Source organism: Lactuca serriola, chromosome 6 (genome assembly GCF_051521515.1).
Source record: "Lactuca serriola cultivar US96UC23 chromosome 6, Lser_US96UC23_V15, whole genome shotgun sequence".
Lineage (NCBI taxonomy): Eukaryota > Viridiplantae > Streptophyta > Magnoliopsida > Asterales > Asteraceae > Lactuca > Lactuca serriola.
In genome coordinates this window covers 43,332,807-43,358,606 of record NC_136413.1, presented here as the reverse complement: position 1 = coordinate 43,358,606, position 25,800 = coordinate 43,332,807, and the positions used below count along the sequence as shown (strand labels likewise).

Below are 25,800 nucleotides of genomic sequence, written 5' to 3'. Positions count from 1 at the left end.
TTTTTTTTCTTTTTTCATACATGCACTACATAGCAATGTACTTTAGTTTTTTGGTTAGTTTCTTCTTAAAACCTACATTAGATGACAATGTACTTTTTTGGATTTCTTTGTACTTTTTTAAACAAATAAATAGTATTGTACTTTATGTTTTGTTTTTTTTTTTAGAATTTTTATTACAATAGAAAATTAAATGTTACTTAACAAAAAAAAAGTTATCTCACAATAAATAAAACAGAAAAATAAAATAGAAGGGTAAAATGGTCATTTTTACCAGTCAGAATAGCCAGTCAGACGTATAATCAAACAATATAGTTCAGGTCAGATGTAGATTCAGTCAGACTTCCGACCCAGTCAGGCTTTGACTCAGTCACATCTTACTCAGTCAGTCTCTATCAAACAACCCCTTACATACATTCCATGGAATGCACTACCTTTAAAGTTAAACTATTCATTTTGTTGCAACAAGACTTGAACGCATAATACTTGGTTGAAGACTTTTCCACCGACACTACAAGTTCTTTGGTATAATTAAAGGATAATGATTTAAAAGGGTAATATATTTTTCGATTTGTACACATTTAGTCATTGAGTTTTTTTCGTCCACATTTACCCCCTCAACTTGTTAAACTGTACACATCCAGTCCTTATAACCGGTTACTCCAGGTTAGCTGGGAAAAATGACTTATTAGGGTAATATATTTCTCATTTTGTACACATTTAGTCATTAATATTTTTGTACACATTTGGTCCTTAATTTTTTTTTTGTTTCAAAATAAGTCATTTTTTGTTTTTGTACCAATTCAATACTTATGAATGATTTATTTAAAGTTTTTCTCATGACATCTAACATGGGACTATCATTGATGACAGGGACGATTCTCTTTGGGTGCCCGCAGTGGCACCGACAACCCCTGCTTTTTCTGTACACAGTGTAAATTTTTCGATATTTTTTCTTTTTTCTACTTACCGGCAACACCTACTATGAACCGACAACACCTACTACCAAATCCTACGCCCGTCCCTGATTGATGAGGTGTTTGGGGTTGTTGATGTTTATGTTCATCGCGGCCTCGACTGCTTGGTTGCATAGGTCTTGTGGTTTGGCTTAGGTTTTGTATTTCGAACGTCGTAACTTCTTCATACGACATCTAATTTTAACGATCTTTATGTCTGCGTGTTCGTTTTTTAAGTCTGCTATAACTTTCGTTAAGATTACTCCCGTTAAAATATAATATGCTTTTACTAACGATTTTATAAATAAAAAAACATCCATAAATGCATTCATAAAAAACGTATGAATATAAAGATCGTAATTAAAAAATATATTACTTTTTAACGGGAGTAATCTAAACGAAAGTTGTAGTAGACTAAAATACAAACAGACACACACACACACACACACACACACATATATATATATATATATATATATATATATATATATATATATATATATAAAGATCGTTAAAATACGAGATAGTATGAAAAATTTATGATGTTCAAAACACATGATCTAAGTAACCAAGTAGTCGAGATCGCGATAGACATAAGCATCAAAAGTTTAAAACACCTCGTTAATGATTGTTCCATGTAAGATGTTGTGAGAAAAACTTAAAAAAAAACATTCATAAGTATTGAATGAGGACAAAAACAAGAAATATATTACCATATTAAAACATTTTTACCGGTTAACCTGAAATAACCGGTCATAAGGACTGAATGTGTATAGTTTAACAAGTTGAAGGGTAAATGTGAACAAAAAATAGATTCAGTGACCAAATGTGTACAAATCCAAGAATATATTACCCTTTTAAGTCATTATCCCTATAATTAACTCTTTTTTACAACCCATTATAAAAAATGGAGTAATTACATAAATCGTCCCCGCAAATCCAAAATAAAAAAGATTTAATCCACGAGATTCATTATTTGGAGACATGAGCACTATTTCAAAGCTTTGTATTAGTTTGGTCCCTTGCCTGTTACACACCCATTAAAAGAAATAAATTAACTAGTCAAACACTTAAAAGATTTGAAGTTTAAAATATAACTAGGGTTTGGACCATCCGCGCGTTGCTGCGGAAGCTCCGGTATATTAAAAAACGCAGTTTGACACCATATATACAACGAAGACGATTAAATCATATAAAATGGAGCACAAAAATATCAAAATAAAACATGGATACAAACAATTGACTTGAAGTGTATCTTTAAGAAATTAATAAAAAAAAGATTATTAAAAAATTATATAAGGGGCCAAAATGTAACTTTAAAATATAGTAAGTGACAAAATTATAATGTATAAAATACTAATAAATTAACTTTAAAATTATAAGGGTTGAAAACTGTTAAATAAAAATTAATTAAGGAGAAAGAATATAAATATATATAAAATTTTAAATTATAAGGATAAAAATTGTTACATCAAAATTAGTTTAGGGGTACAAAATATAAAAACAAATAAAAGTAAAGGTTGGAAAATGAAAAAAAAAATTGAGGATAAAAGTTGTTACATAAAAATTAGTTTAGGGGTATAAAATAAAAAAACAAATAAAAGTAAAGGGTGGAAAATGAAAAAAAATACATCAAAATTAGCAAGGGTACAATATATAAAAACAAATAAAAGTAAAAGGTAGAAAATGAAAAAAAAAATTGAAAGTATGAAATCTACTTACGTGGAATGAATAGTAAATCCTCACACATACCAATTTTGGTAATTAATATATATATAATTACGGAAATAAGATGCAATATTATTAAACGAGGAGAATTAATTATATAAACACCCCCCTCTACCCCTAAAAACATTTAGTAAATTAAAATCTTATTGTTTGTATTGTTATGAAAAAGTAATATTCACTGCTAGTTTCTGTAATTCGCCAAAAAAAAAACCTCTCTAATACGGATTAAACGGTTAACATCTTACAAAATTTAAGACCATCCGCCATCCACATTATAACCCCTGCAACCTGGCCCCCAACTAACCCCAATCCCCAATTCAGTCATTCTCTTTATAAGATCACCATCACTCGATAAATTCAACATTTTTTGATAAAGTTCCGTATCGAAAATATTAAATTTAATCAAATGTTCAAAAGCAAATCTCCCAATTTCAACATCACCAAAATCTGAAGCCTCTTTAAACAATGCATCCCACATTTCTTCAGTAGGCTCAACAGGCATTTCCTCTATCAAATTCACAACTTCATCTAGCTTCGAAGCCTTGATCAAAAAACTTATCATACAATCATAATCCTCCATTGAAGGTTGAATACCATATTTAGGCTTTATACATTTAAATACACTCACTAGTACAAAACCTATTTAATAGTGCGATAGACATTTTTTTTAGAGTAAATTGCAAAAATGGTCCCTGTGGTATGCAAAATTTTGGGGTTTTAGTCCAAACCACGAGTTTTTTGGAACCATAGTCCTTTTGGAGTGGTTTCTATGTGGTTTTGGTCCCTGGACTTAACTCCCGTTAAGTTGGAACTGTTAAGCCCCCTCACGTGCCTCACACGTGAGGGTAATTTCGTCATTTCATGTCAGGGACCATTTTTGCATAAACGGTTTTTTGGATTAATTCCTTTTAAATACCCCCACTTCCTGCGATCTTCTTCCCCAACGTCTCTTTTCTTCTACCCTTCTTCTTCTTGAGCTCTGCTACAACAAAAATGGTGCTATGTTTTTGTGGAAAAGTTGTTGTGGTGAAAACGTCTTGGACCCCTCTGAATCCAGGAAGGAGATTTTTTGCATGCCCTATGAATGATTCCGTTTGTGGGTTTATTGGGTGGCTTGATCCCCCAATGTGTGCTAGGTCTAAAGCCATCATACCTGGTCTGCTAAGAAATTTGAATTCAGTGCAGGAACGGTGCAATGAGTTGGTTAGAGGTATGAACATGCTACAAGATCAATGCAATGGACTGATATGCAAGAACAACATTTTGGTGGCAAATGTCAGAGCATTGAAGGATGATAATTTGAAGCTGAAAATGTACATGTTTGGAAGTTGGTTTTTCTTTGTGATTGTATTCTTTTATATTTGGTTTGTGTAGGGGTATACTCTGAAGGGTGTTTTGGTCATTTTTTTGTAATTTTATGTGATCAAGTTTGTAGTGACTTATGATGATAATGATATATGTACAATTTTATGATGCAAGTGTAATGAATGTTTTACCAAAATGGTATGAATGTATAAGAATTAACATATGAATAGAAATGGTATGAATGTGTTACCAAAATATATATATTTAGAACCAATTGTACATAACCAAAATGCATATTTCATTAAGATTTGTAATATAACAACCAAAGTTTCTAAACATAACAACCAAAGATTCTAAACATTACCAAAAGGGACACATTACCATACCTAAGATAACAACCAAGTTTTCATAACAACCAACCAAAAATTTTCAACAAAATATTGTAAATATAACAACCAAGTTTTCATAACCAACCAAAATCACAAAAAACTCCATGCATGCATGACACATTACTTCTTGGATTGATTCCCACCTTGCCCTTTACATGTCCTAGAGTTGTGTCCCTTGTTCTTGCATTTGCTACAAGTAACACTGATATGCTTCCTTGATAGCTTCTGCACTCCATCATTTGTTGGTTTTTGGGAACCTCCTTCTTGTGCAGCATTCACTCCATCACCTTGACTTGCCTTCTGCTTTTTGCTTAACCTTTCACCCTCACTTTGTCTTCTCTTTTTCTTAGGCCTTCCCACCTGAGTGCGATGTGGAGGAGGGATTAGCTTTGTGGGACATTCACTTTTGGGCCACATGGATCTACCCTTAATTGGCTCCACCTTAAAAGAATAAGCCTTTTTCCATGTCTCTAGAAAATACACCTTGTGAACCCATTTGTAAATGTCAAGGTCAGCCTCTGGGTCTTTACTCATCTCATTCAGAGTTGCAATTGCATGTCTGCATGGAATTCCAATTAATTCCCATTTTCTGCAAGTGCATGTTTTGTTCCTAACATCAACCACATGTTGATCCTGCAAAGCTCCTGTGACTTGATACTTGTCTCCCCCATTCCACCTAGCAATGTATTGTGAAGCAATTGTTTTTCTTGCAGTTAGGATGTCTGTTGCTGTGGGTGTTAGTGGACCTTTAGCCTTTTTCATTTCCTTCATGACATTGCATATCCTCTTCATTAGATACTCCCTTATGAATTCTAAACATCCAATGACAGGTTTATCCCTTCCTTTCTCTATCTTCCCATTAAACACTTCACACATGTTTGATATCAACACATCAGAAACTGCTCTTCCTGTGTGTAAATTACCATTAAAAAACATTTAATACAATTCACATACAAGTAAAACAGTTCACTAAGTGAAAGACATAAGGATCAAATTGGAATATATAGATTTACCTGAAAAATGACTCCTTGCCCAATGTTTAGGAGGAATTTGCTTCAACCATTCACATGCCTCCTTATCATACTGACTAAACTCCTTCATCAAATGTTCAAACTCAGGAATGGTGGTAGCTGATGCACACCTCCATAAGTGGTCTCTGTACTCTGTTTGCCTCCATCTTTTCCTCATATTGTCATGAATATGTCTGATACAATATCTATGCTCAGCATTGGGAAAAATTTGCTCAACTGCAGTATGTAAACCCTGCAAAAATTAATTGTCAATCATTAGAATTAACTTACAACCACACTTTAAATGACCAAATGTATAAAAACTACTTCCAACTTTACCTTTTGCCTGTCACTTATGAAAGTAAAATTTGAGTTTCTTCCAAGGTCCAAGTCATCCCCAAGGTTATCTAAAAACCATTTCCAGCTTTCTGTGTTTTCAGACTCAACAATCCCATATGCTAATGGGTAAATTCCATTATTGGGATCAAGACCAACTGCTGAAAGGACTTGCCCAGGGAATGGTCCTTTCATGAAGGCACCATCAAAACCTAATAAGTCCCTAAGGCATGCCTTGAACCCTTTTTTCAGTGGACCCAAGCACACATAAATTCTTCTAAACTGCCTAGTTGGGGAATCAGGGTTAGGCTCAGAACATACATCTATTTTCACTGTGGTGTCTGGGTTGGTGGCTTGAAGTTCGAGAACATAGTCCCTCAACAGTTCATACTGCTTTGTGTAGTCACCAGTTATATGCTTTCTTGCCTTATCCTTTGCCCTGAACACCTTGTCCATACTAACACCCACTTGGTAGGTCTTTTGAAAGTGATCTTGTATGGCTCTCAAAGGTATATCTGGATTCGCCTCAACTTGATCAAAGATTTTCTTGCTGATTAAAGAAGCGGTACAAGCCCTGAGTTTCCGTGTTTGCAAACATGTGTGAGTTTGGTTTAAGGTCCTTATAAACCAGTCGGATTCAGGATTTGACCTAGATGCATGAATGTACCAACCACATGTTACTTTTTGTGTCTTTAATTCTTTACCCTTTCTTTTTGAAGTGGTAGCTTGACTACCCACTTGGCCTTTATTGGTGACAGGTACAACACCTCTACACTGTGCCCTAAGCCTTACATTGTCATTTTTTTTAAAGAAAAGATTCCTTCTTGATTCTAGTGCATGCAAATCAATTGCCTCCTTTAATTCTTTTTTACTATTAAATTTATCTCCAACTGAAAAAGATTGTTTATGTACTACCCCAAGACTGCACCTTTTTTCTTTTCTCAAATTCTTGATAAGAGCTCTTCTCTCTCTGTCTTGGTCGGATCCTTCATCCAAAGATTCAAATTCCTCATTGTTAATCACTTCCATATCTTCAGGTTCATGCCCACCTTCCACATGACTTTCAACATTGAGAGTGAAATCTCCCATGTCCACATCCACATCCTGTATATTGTTGTCAACATCCATTATGTCATCCATATGATCTTCATCTTCTATTTGTCTCTCATCTTCTTCATACTCTGGATCACTATTTTCAGATTCATCATACTCTTCAAAATTTGGATCACTTTCTTGAGATTCATCATCCTCTTCATACTCTTGATTACCCTCTTCAGATTCTCCATCCCCTTCATACTCTGCATTATCATCATCACTCCCAATCAAATTTTCCATAAGGTTATCAAATAACTCATTCAATTGTTCATCAGCATTATTAACAGGGGGGGTGTTGTAGCCTTCTTCATCAAAAGTTGATGCCTCTTGAACAACATTTGCAGCCTCCCTAACACCATCCATCTCATCAATATGAACACAAGTTGCTGCCTCCTGAACATTAGTTGAACCATCCAGATCATCATTCTTTTCCTTTGAAATGTGAACAACCTCATCAATATAATCTAAATTAAGCCTATTGCTACAAGAACTTTCACCTATTTTGGAATTCCCAACCCTACCCCTTCTATACTCTGGTGAGAAACTATCATTCTTACTCCCAAAAAGAATCAGAGACATGAACTCACCAATAGGCTCACCATTACCATGGTTCACATTTTTCATTGAAGAATCTGCATGAACTTGACCCTCAACTTCAGCCCCTTGATCATCATTTTCTGGTAATTCCTCAATGACAACTTTACCCTTTGCATTTGGTGACATGAAGTAAGTCAATAAATTTGTCTTTCCATGCTCTGTGTACACCTCAATCAGCTTGTTATGTGCAATATATTTAGAAAGGTTGATCACATCCTGATCATTCCCTAAAGCTCTAAGACCAAATTGAAAGTCACCATTGGGTATCCTAAAATGGTAGTATATAATTGGGGATTCATCAGCGAATTCAGAATTCCGTGGGTCTGGGTAACCTAGGTCAAGCATTATGGCATCAAGTTCATGCACAGAAAACTCATCAATGTCCACATAATCAACATAACGCACTTCACCTCCAATGTACTTTATATCAGGTAATTTAGTAAATTTCCCACCGTGATGAAGCTTAATACTAAACCATGTGGGTGCACCAGCTAAAAATCAAAATTATACATATTAACAAAGTTAAAATTTTGCATTTTTTTGTTCTAAATCAATAAGAAAATGCAAAGTATAAAAGTTAAAGAAAACAGAGCAGCTTACCATATACAGTTGATACATCAACAACTTTGTGTTTTGGTCTGATATGCCACATTACGAACACCATTTCCTATTAAACGTATGCCCTTATATGTGTAGTGTCGATTATCTTGTTTAGATAAGCAACGAGGGTTTTTTGCAGGTTCAATGGAGCAGAAGCAAGAAGGAGGGAGTTGGGGAGTTGACGAGTGTTGGAGAAAGTAAATGAGGGGTAAATGTCAATTAATCCAAAAAACCGTTTATGCAAAAATGGTCCCTGACATGAAATGACGAAATTACCCTCACGTGTGAGGCACGTGAGGGGGCTTAACAGTTCCAACTTAACGGGAGTTAAGTCCAGGGACCAAAACCACATAGAAACCACTCCAAAAGGACTATGGTTCCAAAAAACTCGTGGTTTGGACTAAAACCCCAAAATTTTGCATACCACAGGGACCATTTTTGCAATTTACTCTTTTTTTTTAAGACGGTGAAAGCATAAAACCGCATCATTAAACTGTTTTCACATTATAAACTATAAAATCGCACCATCAAATATATTTATTGATGCGGTTTCTATAAAAATGCATTAAAAACCATTTATTAGCGCGGTTTACTTCAAAAGTGCAGTATTAAAGTCTAAAGATTCAGCTCCCTCCTAATATTTTGTTCTTGGTGGTATTTCCCCCTTCCAATTTTTTCATTCCCCGCTCATGTCTTTTCCTTCCAATATTTTGTTCTTAATCTCTCACCCAAAGGGCCGACGGCAAAGACACATCAGATCCTGATCGAAATCTAAAAACCCTACGTCGATTTTTCTGATTTTCTATTCTTAAATAGTAAAATGTTTTGATCTTTCGTTTCTTTGCTAATTCCTCCTTTGTTCGTCATATACACGCCTCAAAGACCCTTCCCCAGTAGGCTTTCTTCTCTTTCCAGCATACTACATCGGCGAACTCATCGATTTCTATACCGCGCGCAGTAAGGTAGCCTCCACTCCGGCGCAACAACCCCTTCGAATGATGAATTTTCATCAAGTCCAAAATTATTGTGTTTAAGTGCTTCAAAGAACGGTAAGTAATAAAAAGCCTTTTTTCTGTCCTTTAATTATATGTATTGTATGTAGTGTATGATTGTGTCGATGTGATTGCTTCGCAAGATCTAATTGATCAATGTTGGTAGAAATTGAAACAGGTAAAACTGAGATAGGGTGTTAGGGTTTATCGAATGCACTCTACATGTTTTTTTAAATGCCTATGGCATCTCCGAACAACAACAAGCAGCTAACCTCTGTTAGCTTTGGCCTTCTACGTCTCCTGATGCCTTTCCACTAAAACAACTCCCCTTTTTATGTAAGGTTCCACAAGATGTTGTGACAACAGGTGGGTAGAATTCTCATCTTTGTACAATCAGAGGTTCAATTAAAGACGCCATGAATGAAGAAAAGTCAAAACACCATGAATGGAGAAAAGTCAAAAGAGATGGAAACTATCACAACATCTGGATGTTTCAATCCTTAAGGTTTGCAATTGAGTTACTTTCTTAGGTTATATTCGTTTATCATCTATAAAGTTAAAATGTAATTTGCAAACACTAGTGAAATCAAAGTTTTGGAAATCTAGCAAATGGTTCTTTTTTATGATTTAATAGTATGATGTGTAGTCACTATATCAATTTGAAAATAGATAAAATGATGAGAAAGTTAGAAAAGAAGCAATAATAGCTCTACAAACTTGTATTCAACAAAATCTTTTGGCAGCAGATTTACTACTTTTGATGAGGATGAGGAGGGCAATTTGTATCTTTTGAACAGACGAAGGATTGGGAGAATAATTTGTGTCCAAGCTCACTGCCTCCAGGTTGTGTCTAATCTCTCTGCCTTTGGTCTTATGAAAAAGAGAATAGTTTTGACATAGGGATGTAAACCGTTCTGAAACCTGCCCGAATTGAACCAGAACCGAAAATGAAAATGATGGATTGGGAGATTCGGGAACTTGACCGAATACCACTAATCTGTTCTGGTTCGGTTCGGTTCCGTTTCACAAATGTTTGTTATACCTTGATAATATAAATTAATTCCATGAATTTCCATGTATCGTTTTGTGTTCCTTTTACAGGCTTAATGTTCAACAGCTAGAATCAAGCTAAATTAAACTCACCCCACTGGAACAAGACTACAAGAGTTGCAAGGAGTTAGAGCTCAAATGATTATATCTTTATTTGTTTTCTAGAATTTAATGCAGTTAAATACATTGAATCGCACTCACTGCATGTATTATGACATTATATCTTTTAAGATTCATGGGTTGATTTTTGTTTTGTTTCTGTACTCTATTTTAAAGGGGTTTATGTTAACGGTTGAAAAAACTTTTAGATCTTTCAATAGTTTATCTTGGTAATGTTCCAGTACTTTTTAGGTGGGGTTATTTGTTTATTTAAAATTGCGGTTCTTTATGTATTTAAAGGAGCGGTTCTAATTTAATGATGCGGTTGTAATTTGTTTTTATTGAAGAAACAATTTGTATTTTTTAGGGTGGTTTTAAAACCGCACTATTAAATAAGAGGATTTTTTGAGGCGATGTTTTTTAGTTCTAATTTTGAGGGGTTTTTTTTTCCCAAAATAGACCTTATATTTTTCTATTTAAACAAAAAGTTTTACTTTTTTACTAAAAAGATCATATTTTTTTAGGATCCTTGTTATTTATAAGATATAATCAGTTGACTATGTCAATAGAAATGGTGAAGAAAAGCCCTAATTTTGCATATGTACTTGGGTATCTTGAAACGTACCTAGACAAATGGAAGGAGAACCGATACGTAGTGAAAAAAAGAAAAAAAGAAACGCATGTATAATAATGGGATACTGTTCGTACTTCGTACCTTGATACCGACTATTAACTTAGTCAACCGTCAGGCCCGACCCAATACATGGGCGAGTTGGGCTATGGCCCAGGGCAACAAAAAAATGAGGGCATAAATTTAGCCCAACAAGTAATGCTATATATAATATGACGTTGGCCCATAATTTAATCCAGTAATGATCATATGATACATCGACATTGGAATGCAACAGAGACCCAGAGAGCGTTAGCGCTCTATCATCTTGAGAAACGCAATCGCCAAACCTAATCAATACGGTATCGACATCTAGAAAAACGTAAGTTGTTTAGATCGATGAGCGATAATCGATTGATTGTGTTTTCTTTCTTCTAATATGATTTCTATTTCGTTCTCATTCTATATTCTCTAAATCTCTTTTAAACCTACTGCACTTTATCTATATTAATCGACTGATTACGTTTTTTCCACTCTATTCCGATTTGTGTTCGGTATTTGTTGTTGTCAAGTTAGAATTCGATAGCTGATAATCTTCCTTGTAACTGACAAAGACCGAAAGTCTGAAGAGTTTCGTGGTTTTTGTTTTCTGATTTGGGTGACATGGTGAGTGATTGAGTTCGATTTCTCCTCGTCCTCTTTCGATTTCCTTTTTTCTCATTCTAAATTTTCATTTATGTTCGTCTTTTTCCAGGAATTGTATCGTTTCTTGTTGGTTGTTAAAGTACACGGCATGATTACAAGTGAATGACCAAACTCGATTATTTTCTATTAGATTTCAAAAGTTGTTTATTTAGGTTTGATTTTTGTTGAGTTCGTTATATGTTTATCTAGTTTGTTGAGTTTGAAATATGTTAATCTAATCTTATGGAGTTCCTTTCTAAACTTTTGTGTTGTTTCTGTGACCAGGTTTACAAGGCTCTTTGAATAAATATGTGTAGAAGTCAAAATGTAATTGAAAATAGTTCTAATCATCTAGTTAATAATTTTAAAAATATATCTCGCATTTCAAATTATTTGGCTAATATTCCCAATGATTTTGAAAATAATAAATATGTTGACAAAGAAAAACCAACTGATTCTAATACTTTTAGGTGTACTTGAAATGTTGTTTTTAGCTGATTTTGTTTTTGTTTGTATTCTTTGTTTGAATATGAAGTTTACTATATTTTTTATTTTTATAAATTTTTTGTGTTCACATTGTCTATTGTACCGTACATATATAAGGGTATGGAATTTTTATCTCGCCTCAGGTATCAAAAACCAATGAACCGGCCCTGTCAACCGTTTATACCTCCTAAATAACAAGCATTCTCAAAAAATATGGTCTTTTTAGGGAAAAGGTAAAACTTTTGGTTTAAATAGAAAAAAACTGTACCGTTAAAAAGAACCCAAAGTTATATGCAAATATTGAATAACTTCATAGATACGTGGCTATTTTATAAATTTAAAACATTGAAGGACGTTATATGTGAAAACGAAGATGATCATCACTCTCAAGTCTCATCGTCTCGTCTAACCGGAACCCTAGTCGTGTCTGATTGATTGGGGTATCGACGACCGCTGTTAATTGCTCGGCGTTTCACTCTCCTCTTGAGCTCATCGCCATTACCTTCTATTCCGAGTGCAAGTAAATCTCTAAGTTCTTATATCCCCCTCTTTGAAACTTTACCTCGCTGATCTGTTCAATATTTGTTGTATTTATTAGTGTTATCATCTCTTCAACCGTTGAATTTGTAATGATGTTTATTCATTGTTTCAATTTCATAATTGCGTTACTTGTTACTCAGCGTTAATTTCGAATTTGAATGTTCTAAACCTAAAGGTGAATATGGAACCTAGTACTTTACAAATGCAAAATTGGCATCCTTTGTGTTGCGAAATTACCGAAATCACTTTTGATTTGTGCTTCGCAGTATAATTCAGCTGACTTGAACTGAAGATTGTGATTATAAAAATCTTTTTGCTAGAGACCTAAGAATTGCAAATCATCTGATCATCGTCCTAAAACGGGCTGTTAATACTTTTCTATAAAGAATATACTACTGCATCTTATGTCAAATGTAATAATACTCCATGATTACCACTTATTTGAATCAGAAGTCTAACGTCCTTATTGAAAAACAATCTCAATAAACCATTACTCAAACTAATCTTCTGTTCTTGACTTCTTGCAGATTAAAAAAAGATTGATAAGAAATATGAATCACAACCAACAATCAAATGAAGCTAAACACGATGACGAAACTGCCCTCACAGATTTTCTTGCCTCTTTAACAGACTACACCCCAACTGTAACATTTCTGAAAATATACTTGGTTTTCCCTCTACACTTATTAGCAATTCTTTATCAAAATAGTCTTATCTTCTTCTTCTTCTTCTTCTTCTTCTTCTTCTTCTTCTTCTTCTTTTGTACAGATTCCTGATGAACTGGTGGAACATTACTTAGCCAAAAGTGGGTTTCAATGTCCAGATGTTCGATTTGGTTAGTAATTTCAATTTGGTTTTTGATTTTAAGATAGATATTTGAATGCGGTGGTGGTGGTGTTGACATTTTTAGTTGGTTGTGGTGGTGGACGACTATCTTATGTGGTCGTGCACAATCATTTTAGACGCGTAATGAGAAAATATTTAAAAAAAACAGTTCTAATAAAAAGATAAAGAAAAAAATGAAGGTCAAAATAAGAATAAAATAGTTTACCACGACTTAACATTACTCTTCTAATTAGCAGTATCAACTATCAAGACGGGTCTAGGTGTTAAAACTAATAATCTGTATCAATTAGTGATTCGTATACAACAGTTTTTTGCCATACACAACAATTCATGCATTATATAGTTGTACAATACAACATTTTAAAGCACCAATTGTTGTGTATGAAGAAAAATTGTTGTGTACGGATCAGCTCCCATTGTTTATAACTTTGGATTAAACTGCACGAAAATAGTAAGGACTCATATATTCTTTTACTTTCTCTAAGTTTTCAGTTAAAGCTGTGAACTTGTGATTTTAAATTTCATTATTTTTCATCGTTATATTTTCAGAAACTTGATGGGAGCATAGGCCCAAACTAATGAGATTCACCAAATTTCTGCAAATTCAAATTCCACCTGCCACTGCGCAAACCATTCACCACCACCTCCCGAATGGACTCAACTACGCCGCATACGGCCGCCTCATCCAACACTGCACCAACCACCGTCTCATCCGCCAAGCTAAGCTCCTCCATGGCAAACTCATTCTCTCCTCCGTCACCCTCGACAACTTCTTGGCTTCAAAACTCATCACTTTTTACTCTAAAACCAACAACCTTTTCGAAGCCCACAAGGTGTTCGACCAAATTCTCAACAAGAACACTTTCTCTTGGAACGCATTGCTCATGGGCTACTCAATGAACAACAAGCACCCAGATACACTGAAGCTTTTCCGGAGTTTCTTATCTGCCTCTTCGATGTCTGTAAAACCAGATAATTACACTGTTACATGTGTGTTAAAAGCTTTGTCCTCGTTGGGTTATGAATCAAGCTTCGCTAAAACATTTCACTGTTATATCATCCGGAACGGGTTAGATTCCGATATCTTTGTGGTAAATGCTTTGATAACTTTCTACTGTAGGTGTGATGAGATTGATACAGCAAGAACTTTGTTTGATCTTGCACCTGATAAAGATCTCGTCTCCTGGAATTCAATGATGGCAGGGTATTCACAAGGAGGATTCTACGAAAAATGCAAAGAATTATATTCAAAGATTTTAAGCTTGGAAGACATAACACCAAATGAGTTCACAGTAATCAGCATCCTCCAAGCATGTGCACAGTCGAACGATCTAAATTTAGGTATGAAAGTTCATAAATTTGTGATAGACAATCAAATTCAAACAGATCTTCCAGTTTGCAATGCGTTCATCACAATGTACGCCAAATGTGGCAGTTTGGACTACGCTCACCAACTGTTCGATGAAATGTCTGAGAAAGATGAGATTAGCTATGGCTCTATAATATCAGGGTACATGCTACATGGTTTTGTGGACAAAGCCATGAAGCTTTTCATGGAAATGAAAACACCAGGTTTGAGTACATGGAATGCTGTAATCTCAGGTCATTTTCAGAACAATCAGTATGAAAAGGTAATCGATTTACTCCATGAGATGCAAGAAAACAGATTCAAACCAAACACTGTAACACTCTCAAACATTTTTCCTACACTTTCACATTTATCAAATCTAAAAGGATCAAAAGAAACACATGCATACGCAATCAGAAAAAGTTATGACACAAACATCTATGTAGCAACAGGGATTATCGACACCTATGCTAAATTAGGTTTTCTCAATGGGGCCCATATAGCTTTTAACCAATCAGAAAAGAGAAGTGTCATCATCTGGACATCAATAATCTCAGCATATTCATCACATGGAGATGTAAACTCAACACTTGATCTATTCAATCAAATGATAAAAGAAGGCATATATCCAGATCCTGTGACATTCACATCTGTATTATCAGCTTGTGCTCATTCTGGATATGTAAATGAAGCTTTTAGGGTATTTGAAAGCATGTTACCTAAATACAATATTCATCCATCCATGGAGCATTATGCATGTATGGTAGGTGTTTTAACTAGGGCTTTGAAGCTACATGAAGCTGTGGAGTTTATAAAGAAAATGCCTTTTGAAGGTAGTGAAAAAGTTTGGGGTGCATTGCTTCATGGGGCTTCGGTTTGTGGTGATGTCGAAATTGGGAAACTTGCTTTTGATTATTTGTTTGAAATTGAGCCTGAAAATACTGGAAATTATGTAATAATGGCAAATTTATATTCGCAAGCTGGGAGATTTGAAGAGGCTGAAAATGTTAGGGTGATGTTGAATAAATTTGGGTTGAAAAAGATTGCGGGTTGTAGTTGGATAGAAACGCCATGTGGCATGCAAAGTTTTATAGCTAAAGATTTATCAAATGAAAGAAGTGATGAAATATTTGCGATTTTGGATGGATTATTTAACTTGATGAGAGAAGATAAGTATGGTGGTGTAAGTGAAGATTTTTATGAGGAAGGTGGTTGTTGATTGGAATTAAATCATTCGATCATAGTATAGAGGTGAAGTTTTCATATTTTTGCTATATATATATATATATATATATATATATATATATATATATATATATATATATATATATATATATATATATATATATATTGTGTTACCTTATGGAGTTAAGTTGTATGTGGAAAGTGACATGTCATCATAATTCAAATCATTATCAAGAGGTTACTTATTGCTATAAAAATTATTTGAAAAGCAAGAAAAAATAAATGTACAACGTTATAACAAAGGAAAAATAAAATAAAAAATGCATTGTTATTTCTTACATTTAGTTGTAATTATTGATTTATTAAAATTTAGAATCCAACATGATTTTTTGGGATGTGTAGGCTGCAAATACCGATGCGTAATTTAGTAATTTTTCAAATAACAATCACACATATTCCCATATAAGTTGTCACTAGTTTACAACATTTATCCATTATTAATGCTTTTAATGTAGGGACAATAGGATGTATGCATGGGCCAAATTGTATTTTATTCACTTGTGATTGTTTTATTAGTAAAATAAGAGAATGAAAAGAACATACATTGCCAATTGCCAAACATGCTACTTTTAGACACACACTTGTCGACAAAATTCCAACATTTCCAGCCACTCCCTTCCATTTTACTCCATCACTTCACACTCTCAAAAGTCCTCCTCCTTTACACACACACACAAACATATATGTATCAATGTATGTAGTATATCTAAAAGAATTACATTGTTATATTCATTTGGATAATTAACTATAGAGTAAATTACAAATTTGGTCCTGAGTATTGCTGATTTTTGCAAATTGAATCCCATTTTTGTTTTTTTGTTTTGTAATTTTGGTCTTTATTTGAGATTCTTGTAACGGTTTTGGTCACTATTTATTGCTATAGCTGATAGTTTTCAATTTTGGTGCAAAAAATCGTCATTTTATTTGGAATGGAGATCAAAAGTTACAAAACCTCAAATAAAGATCAAAAAAAAAAAAAAAAAACCTTTTAGCACCAAAACTGAGTAAACCAACTATATTCAGGGACAAAAAATATAATTTAATCTATTTTTTAGAAAAAAACTTCAATAAGAAATCGTTCCAATGTTAAAACTATTCAAATCTCACGACTTCACATCTCGAGCACATAATTACCTTTATGTGATCGTTCAATTAATGATTTTATACGACATTCGAAAATTCCTCCAAGAATAACATTTCATACACATAAATCAAAATTTCGTTTTAACAGTTTCATGCAAAACTTTCACATGAACATGGAGTAAATTTATGAATTTATGACCACATATAGGATCACTTAACACGCAAAACTCATTAAAATACTCCCACTACATTCTCAAAAGCATATTGGTGTACTATATGTCTATATCAGTACATATTATTATTTCACCTCTTTTACTTTTCATAAATAATGAAACCTTACTTTTAATGCAAAAAATGGTATCCAATGACAGATCATTACATATACTTACATTAGTTGCTCTAAAAAACAAGGTAGTATAGTACATGTTTTAATGCGTAGAACACAAGTTTGTAATGCAAGACAACAAATGATCCTAATTCACTAAAATTCTAGATTTTTTTTTATAGAACTAATCAATTAGAGCCCACCATAAATTTAACAAACACTCTTCCCCACACACGTAACTACTTGAATAAAACCCCTTATCTCTTTTTCTTCTTTTGGCACATGATCCCGTAATGGAAGAGAAGACCACCGGAAGTACAATCATGGCAGCACTCTCCACCCTCACGCCGCCACAAATCTCCTCCCTGACCACCACCATCTCCGCCCTCTTCCACCTCCACCACCGCCGTCTCTCCTCCCTCCTCTCCTCCCACACCCTCTTCTCCCTCTCCCTTCACCACCTCCACACCCTCTCCCTCAACCAAAAATCCCTCCTCATTGCCCGCCACCTCTTATCAATCCTCTCCCACCTCTCCCACTTCCTCCACCCCAAAACCCCCGGATCACCACCAAACAACACCACCATGGTCAACGTCAACCACCGTGACCTTGACTCTGTTCTCCTGTTACTCCTTCTATGTGAACTCCATCAACATGATCCGGAATCACTCAAGACATTGTCGCCGGAAAAGTGGCGGGAGTCGCTTTCCGGTTATGTCTCCACCACCATGTTGACTCTCTCCGGCATTGGGTTCTCCGACAGTGAAACGTTGAGGAAATATGTTGAAGTGGTGACAAGGTGCCGGAAGTTTGTGGAGGTGATGGGTGGTGGTGGAGATGGGAAGGAAGGGAGAGAGGTGGCGGCGTCTGTGGCGGCGGTGGTGGCACTGCCGTCGGTGGAGGTGGAGCAAGGAGGAAAAGAGTGTGTTGTGTGTAAAGAAGAGATGAGGGAAGGGAGAGATGTGTGTGAATTGCCTTGTGAACATCGGTTTCATTGGATGTGTATATTGCCATGGTTGATTAAGAGGAACACGTGTCCTTGCTGCCGCCATCAGCTGCCGACTGATGATGTATACGGCGAGCTTAAGCGGCAGTGGGCGGTTCTTGTGAAAATAAGTGATGGTTATTATTAGATTTTTTTTATATGAAAATTAAGAATTATAATTTTTCTTCCTTGGACATCTAACAATGTGTTGCATGTTAAGCATAATACTACTCGTTGATTTTGTTAATTGCTTGTTTTTTTTTAATATTTAAGAGCTTAATGAGTTAAGTATTTAGTCGGAACAACAGTAATCGGTGTTTCTTACTTTTCTTTCTATTTAATATGGACATGTTGACTTAATAGATTAAGTCAAAAAAACATGTATTAAGACGTCAACCATATTTTTCTTCTTAACGTTAAAATTGATGATCGGTGTTAGACTGTTAGTATTGTGTGAAAACAATTAAAATTTAAGGATAAAATTGTCATCTGACTTTTTTTTTTTTGTGAAATATTTAAGGAAACTTTATATAGATAAGATTTTATCCATGCCGACGTCAAATTAAAATTAATATGGAAAAAGAGAAAAACAACATTCTAAGAAGGGTCTTATTATTCTTTAATATCCACAAATTTTGTATAATTTAAAGGGTAGGGGATGGGTGAAGATTGAATATCATTATCAACATATATGTGGTACTTGTAGATATTTTAATGCACAATGGTGATCGAGTATGTTGATTGGAATGTTACATCTTATATTAAATACAATGATGTGTTTAGCAAATTGTACGTTATGCTTAAAAAATCGTACACAAAACCAGAACATAGTCTACGTGGTCACACTAAAATGTTGACATATCTTGTTTATATTACATGGCATATAGCACACCAATGGATGAGCGTTTGGCTGTTAGCGGCTTGTGTGTAGAGAGTATCATGTGGTAGGCATTTTTATGCACTTAAACGGGTAAAATACATAGAATGGCAAGTCTCTTTTGTTTTGGAGCTTCAAATCATTCATAAATCATATTTTCAAATTATTATTATTATTATTTTACTTTATATTTTATGCCGGATTTCTACTACGGAAATGGCTACTGTTATTCATTTTGTTGAAACTAATTGAAATATGTGTATATTTTAGGTTTGAAATCGTTGCTTAACATGACTTGGTTCCATATAAGCATCTAAAATATACTACGAATCTATGATTATATTTGCAAGAAGTTTCATGCTCATTGATTTGAGTTTAAGAACATTGGATACAAAATGATCAAAATCAACTTACATTAATTACTTTAATAGATTATAACAAAATGATCAAAATCAACTTACATTAAATACTTTAAGAGATCATAACTAAATCAAGTCCTTGAAACCGTCATGGAAGTTTACTCTTAAGGTTTTGGAACAATTTTTCTTGATGTATTTGGTCCACCATGTCCATCATAGACCCCGATAAGCATGCAGAGGTTGTGACTTCAATGAACTCAATGTTCATGATTCAACTTGCATATGACACTCTAAAGATTGTTTAGCTAGATTTTCTCATTGAAATTAACCACTTAAATGAGACCACATATCATGATATTGTCGTCATGAATCATGATAAGAGTCTTGTGGTTGTGGTGCAAAATTTCAAAGTTCAAAACTTGTATGTCTAAATATTATTGGTGTTGTGCGATTTATCCCCATGTGATGGCATGTGAGGAGGGTTCTATATTAAACGATTTACCATTTTCTTTAGATCTTTATCCATAACAATCTACCGATTCCTTTTGTATTTATACCTAATTAACATGAATATATAATTGATGAGGAAACCATAATCTTATATGGCATCAAAGTTTCTTTTCTAAACGATAGTTTCTCAAAACATGTGTCACTCCAAAAGTTGTTGGATTAACTCTCTAATGTCTTAACTAAATTAATATAACTTTAGTGAATAAAAATAAAGTCATTTTTAGTTGGGTTGCCCTCATAATCAGGAAATACCTTGATATATTAATTAAAAGAGAGATAAATGATTTATTAATATCTTATATGATTAACATATTAATTAGAAATAGTTAATAATTAAGTAAAAATTAATCTGAATTAATTAGAAATAATTTTAGGTTAAGTAGAGTTGATTAAAATGCGCAATGGATGAATTGCAATTGTTCAATAGTTGAGCAAAAAATGCAATTTTAGATCCTTCCTTACCCTGGACGGTTTTAAGGAGTGTCCAGAAGGATTTTGGAAGTCTTCTTAATCAGATAAAGAAACTGTATTTGAATCAAATTAAAATACTATTATTTTTATATTCAAATATGAGGTTTCAGGGTTATTTGACAGCTATATAAACGGTCATAACCCTTATGAAAACCGATCCCTCACCCTCTCATAAGCAATCATATTTCTCTCTCTTGCTCTCTCTCTCTCTCTCTCACACAATAACGATCATAGGGTTTTGGGTGCGACGTTGTGACTTTCTCATGGAAGTATGTCATCAACATACAATACCAGGAAAGTCACTATACTCCCATTAGCCTTGATATACACATATGACTCATCGTCACTACTAGAAAAACCAAACTCTTTGACTTTCTCATGGAAGCAAACGGATTTCTCAAACTTACACACTCTGTCATGAAACTTTTCATGTAAGAAATCCTCTGGCTGACTCATGTAAACATCCTCAGTCAACTTCCCATTTAGGAAAGTGGTCTTAACATCCATTTTCCATATTTTATAATCATGAAACGTTGTTATTTCTAGCATAATCCTGATAGACTTTATCTTAGCCACTGGTGAGAAGGTCTCATCATAGTCAATCCCTTGGGTTTGAGTAAATCCCATCACAACCAGTCGTGCCTTGAATGTGTACACATTTCCATCCATTGCGGTCTTCTTCTTAAAGAACCATTTGCAACTTACTATATTTCGACCTAGTACGTGATCAACCAACTTCCAAAATTGTTTATCATATCTAGGCTGGATCATGTTATCCATTACCTTTGTCCACTTGGCAGCCTCAGGGCTCGCCATCACTTCCTTGTATTTGGTTGGCTCATCTAAATTTATTAGTGTACCATCACTGATAAACATGTGACCATCCAATATTATATGAAAGCCATAGAATGAAGGTGGCATGCTAACCCTACTGGATCGACGAAGAGGTACTGAATTGTCAACGAGCTCAACAGGAGTCTCATCCTCTAGTTGAGAGCTAGTATCTTTTAAGGTTCCTTTATTGGTTGACTCTTAAATCTCTTCAAGTTCAATTGAACTCCCAATGTCCTCTTTGAATATGAGCTCTCTCGCGCGCGAAAGACTCCCCTTCAAGCTACAAAGACCACGTTCTCACTAGGTCTGTAGAATAAGTATCCAAGAGACTTCTATGGGTAACCAATGAAAATACACCTCTCGGCTATGGGTTCTAGTTTGTCATGAGTTTCTGGTCTCACGAGAGCTTCACAACTCCAGACCTTGATATGTGCCAATGAGGGAACTTTCCGTATTCACATCTCGTGAGGAGTTTTGGAAACCTTTTTAGTAGGAAAAAGACTTAGGATATGGGCGGTTGTCTCTAAGGCATACCCCCATAAAGAAACATGAAGTGAAGCTCGACTCGTCATGTAACGAACCATGTCTAACAAGGTTCGATTTCTCCTCTTAGCCGCACCATTAAGTTGTGGTTTCCTAGGAGGAGTCAATTATGAAACTATTCCACATTCCTTGAGGTAGTCGTGGAAATCAATACTAAGATACTCTCAGCCTCTATCAGATCGGAGCATCTTTATCTTCCTCTCCAATTGATTCTTAACCTTGTGTCTAAACTCTTTGAACTTTTCAAAGGTTTCAAATTTATGTTAGATCAAGTAGATATATTAATATCTACTATAATCATTCGTAAACATCATGTAGTATCGATTTGCATCCCTTGTAGCAGATTTGAAGGGTCCACATACATCAATATGCATAAGATCCAACAATCCTTCACCACTTTCACATGTTCCAGTGAATGGTGATTTTGTCATCTTACCCAAAAGATAAGTCTCACATTCATCATCTGTCCTTAAGTCAAATGATAACAACACTCCATCCTTTGGGAGTTGGGTGATGTGTTTCTTGTTAATGTGCCCAAGACAACAATGTCACAAACATGATTTGTGTACACCATTAGACAAATCAATATGAAATATACTATTTTCTAAGTTATCAACACAAATCATAGTTTCATACACACCATTACAAGCTAAAGCTTTAAACACAAACACACCATTTTTTAAGCTAAAATCAAACCATTCACATCATCAAATGAATATCGAAATCCTTGTCTGAACAATGCATGAAAAGAAATAATGTTTCATGTCATTTCTGATGAATAGCAACAGTTAATCAAATCTATTCTAACATCACTACCGAGCACAAGACCATAAGTTCCAATCTTGGTAATAGGTGAAGATCGCCTATTCCCCATGATCCGATTTATTCTTTAATGCTCCACCTCTTCACTCTCTCTTATCCCTTGCAAATCAGAACAAACTTGGAAACCACATCTTGTATCAAGGACACAATAATGAGTAAGTTGTGAGTTATTGAATTAAATAATGTACATACCTGTCGAAGATGGCTTAACCTTGCCATCCTTGATGTCCTGCAAGTATTTAGGGCAACTTCTTTTCTAATTCCCTTTTTCATTGCAATAGTAGCAAGTGGCCTCTTTAGGGTCTCTAACGGTAGGAATATCAAAAATGGGCTTTGATTTGGACCCACTGTTAGACGCTCCAGCATGGGCATTGCCCTTCCAGTTCGATTGAGGATTTGATTTCCTATTCTTTCCTCTGTTTTGCCTAATGGAAAGGAATGAAGCGCTTGTCGCAGAAGGGACCTGATTTTTCTTCATCCCTGATTCAACTATCTGCAACAGCTTGTGGAGTTGGGTCAATGTGTACTATGTGTTGTTCAAATGATAACTTAAGATAAACTGATCACAACTAGGAGGCAAGGAGTTCATGACCATGCCTATGGCCAACTCCTTGTCAAAAGACACATTGAGCTTTCCCAAACACTCCACATATCTCTACATTCTCAGCACATGATTGCAAACAGATTCTCCCTCCTTGAACTTGCATACCATTAATGCCTTGACGACCTCATACCTCTCTTGACGTGCTTTATTGTGAAACTTTTCAACAAGATCTAAGAACATCTCATATGGCCAATAGTCCTCATAGAACTTTTGCAATTCAAGTACCATGGTTACCACCATTATGCAAGCGACCTTTTTTGCGTCGTCATAGTGTGGTTTGTAGCTGGCTTGTTCCTCTGGAGTAGTATTTGACTCATCGATTTCGAGTAGAGGTTTATAGAGGACATATTATTTGCCCTCGTATCGAAGAGTCATTTTGAAATTTCTATCTAGTTCATGTAGCTTGGACCAGCTAATTTCTCATTGGATAGGATCGATAGAAGAATGAAGTTTGAGTTGTTGGTAGAAGATTGAGTAGCAATAGCATCTTTAGGAATTGACATCTATATAAGAGAGATATTTTTAGTTAGGTGACATAAATCCTTAATATTTTAACCAAAAATAAATATTCAAGGCTAGGATTCAATATATAATTCACTATCAAGAAGAGGGATGTCTTAGTCTTATTGTGAATTTGTGAAGTTAAGTAAAACAATTCACCAATTTCAATATGTGAGATTATGGTCTTCTATTTGTGACTGGGACACTGAGGATCACAAACAAGATATGAATAACCATGCAAACACGCTTGACAACCCGATGTCATTTATCATCTCTAATTAATGTGTTGGTAAACCACACATGCTCCATTAATAATGATAATTATTGATTTGTGCCACCATGTCAACTTAATAGTCCCAAATTAGTCTACCGGTTAGCCACACATGCTCCACTAACGACTTATAAAGAATGATGTGTGCTTTCATGGATTAGCATACTTTTTACATTTTCCTTTCATGGGTTAGATTGGGATTTTGATAGGAGGTTCTAGTACTTTCATATAATTATACTTTCAATGAGATTATGTCCTATTAAACCCGTTCAGCTAACAACCCTCACCACACAGGAGAACGGTAGGTGAGAATAGACATCCATTCAACGGCTATTTTAAAAGTTGTTTTCTTATACCCCCTTTATAGCATGGCTTCATGAATAAGACTTACTAGCGATTCGACTGACATTTCTTATACTTATAATATATTAAACATTTAATCATATATACTATCTATTTTAAATTTTTTCAAAATACAAATTAAATGTTCATTATCTGGATTAAACTTTTAATCAATTAAAAATTAAACCAAATATGATTTAATCTTTTTCTTTTAATTAAAAATTAAGTAAATTAATTTAAATCATTTAGGGATTAAATAATTATTTTCTATTACACATTTAATAAAACAATTCAAATTTAATCCTTATGCAAAACCGTTTAAATTTTCAAATTAGGGTTTAGGTTTATGCAATTTTAATTATTTAAATTTTAAGGCCATCAAAATAATAATTAAGGAAACTAGAAAACCCTAAGGGGACCCTACGTATTTTCGAAAATAAGGGTGGAGGCTAGGATTTCAAGAACCCTAACCATTTGCAAAATTTCATGGCCTTTAGGGTTTAATATCTATAAAACCTAATTTTGATCTATTAATTACTTTGCACAATCAAATAGAAAACTAAGACTTTGATACCACTGATAGGTTTTATAGTTTATAATTCAAGCATGAGGCGAAATAACTTAACCATTAAGTTCACATGCAACCTATTTAGATTTAAGTTTTCTCTATTGATAACTATGATCTATGAACATCAAGAACCCTAAGAAGACCCTACTATAATCAAAACTAATAAGATATTAGGGTTTATATACCGTTTGATATATAGAAAATAACCAAACCAATTCCTTTCTTCAAATGTCTTGGAAAGCAAGCAATCCAATGTCTCTAATGGTTTGTACATGAGAGAGGAGAGGGGATTGGAATTTTGGCTATTCCTCTGGTAGAAGTTATGGACAAAAATAAGGACTCCCAAGGATCCTATTTATAGCTGATAGGAAAACCCTAGAAATCTTAATTTGAAATAAATTAATATTATTTCAAATCCAGGATTATTTAGTTTCCCAATTATCCACATTATCTACATGGAGTATTCTAGAAACCTTAGAGACAAGCCAAAATTCCGCCACCCTTAATTTTTTTCTTGTTTAACTATTGAACAATTACATCTTAAGTCCTTGCACGTTTAATTAATTCAATTAATCCCAAAATTAATTCCAAATAATTTATGATTAATTATTAATCAAATAATACTATTTTGAATTAATATATTAATCTCATAATATATTAACGAATTATTTATTGCTATCTATTAATCGTATAATAGATCAACAAATAAGTCACTCTCTCCAAAAATCATTTTAGTTAATTACTAGTTTTGAGGGCAACCCAAAAAAGACTTTGTTTTTAATTTAAACATAT

At 34.3% G+C, this 25,800-nt stretch overlaps 3 protein-coding genes and 1 long non-coding RNA gene across 5 annotated transcripts; 3 read left to right on the top strand and 1 right to left on the bottom strand.

Moving 5' to 3' along the window:
* Positions 1-4,282: 4,282 nt before the first annotated feature.
* On the bottom strand, positions 4,283-5,524 carry LOC145058227 (uncharacterized). Its single transcript, XM_079006137.1, has 2 exons — positions 5,389-5,524; positions 4,283-5,283 (listed from the first exon to the last, which is right to left on the bottom strand). The coding sequence occupies exons 1-2, from the start codon at positions 5,474-5,476 to the stop codon at positions 4,496-4,498; spliced, it is 876 nt and encodes a 291-aa protein (XP_078862263.1). The 5' UTR covers positions 5,477-5,524; the 3' UTR covers positions 4,283-4,495.
* Positions 5,525-8,635: 3,111 nt separating this feature from the next.
* Positions 8,636-10,441, top strand: LOC145058355 (uncharacterized). 2 transcript variants are annotated; one of them, XR_013686351.1, is made up of 3 exons: positions 8,636-9,062; positions 9,172-9,510; positions 9,752-10,441. It is a non-coding gene; the product is annotated as an uncharacterized LOC145058355 (long non-coding RNA). The 2 variants fall into 2 exon arrangements; XR_013686350.1 differs by having other exon boundaries at positions 9,347-9,510; positions 9,752-10,436.
* Positions 10,442-13,046: 2,605 nt separating this feature from the next.
* LOC145058040 (Pentatricopeptide repeat (PPR) superfamily protein) lies at positions 13,047-15,933 on the top strand. The gene is made up of 3 exons (XM_079005959.1): positions 13,047-13,118; positions 13,243-13,309; positions 13,870-15,933. Exon 3 carries the CDS (start codon positions 13,899-13,901, stop codon positions 15,885-15,887), a length of 1,989 nt encoding a protein of 662 aa, XP_078862085.1. The 5' UTR covers positions 13,047-13,118; positions 13,243-13,309; positions 13,870-13,898; the 3' UTR covers positions 15,888-15,933.
* Positions 15,934-17,361: 1,428 nt separating this feature from the next.
* On the top strand, positions 17,362-18,553 carry SGR9 (RING/U-box superfamily protein). Its single transcript, XM_079006627.1, has one exon. It carries the CDS (start codon positions 17,615-17,617, stop codon positions 18,452-18,454), a length of 840 nt encoding a protein of 279 aa, XP_078862753.1. The 5' UTR covers positions 17,362-17,614; the 3' UTR covers positions 18,455-18,553.
* The last annotated feature ends 7,247 nt before the right edge of the window (positions 18,554-25,800 follow it).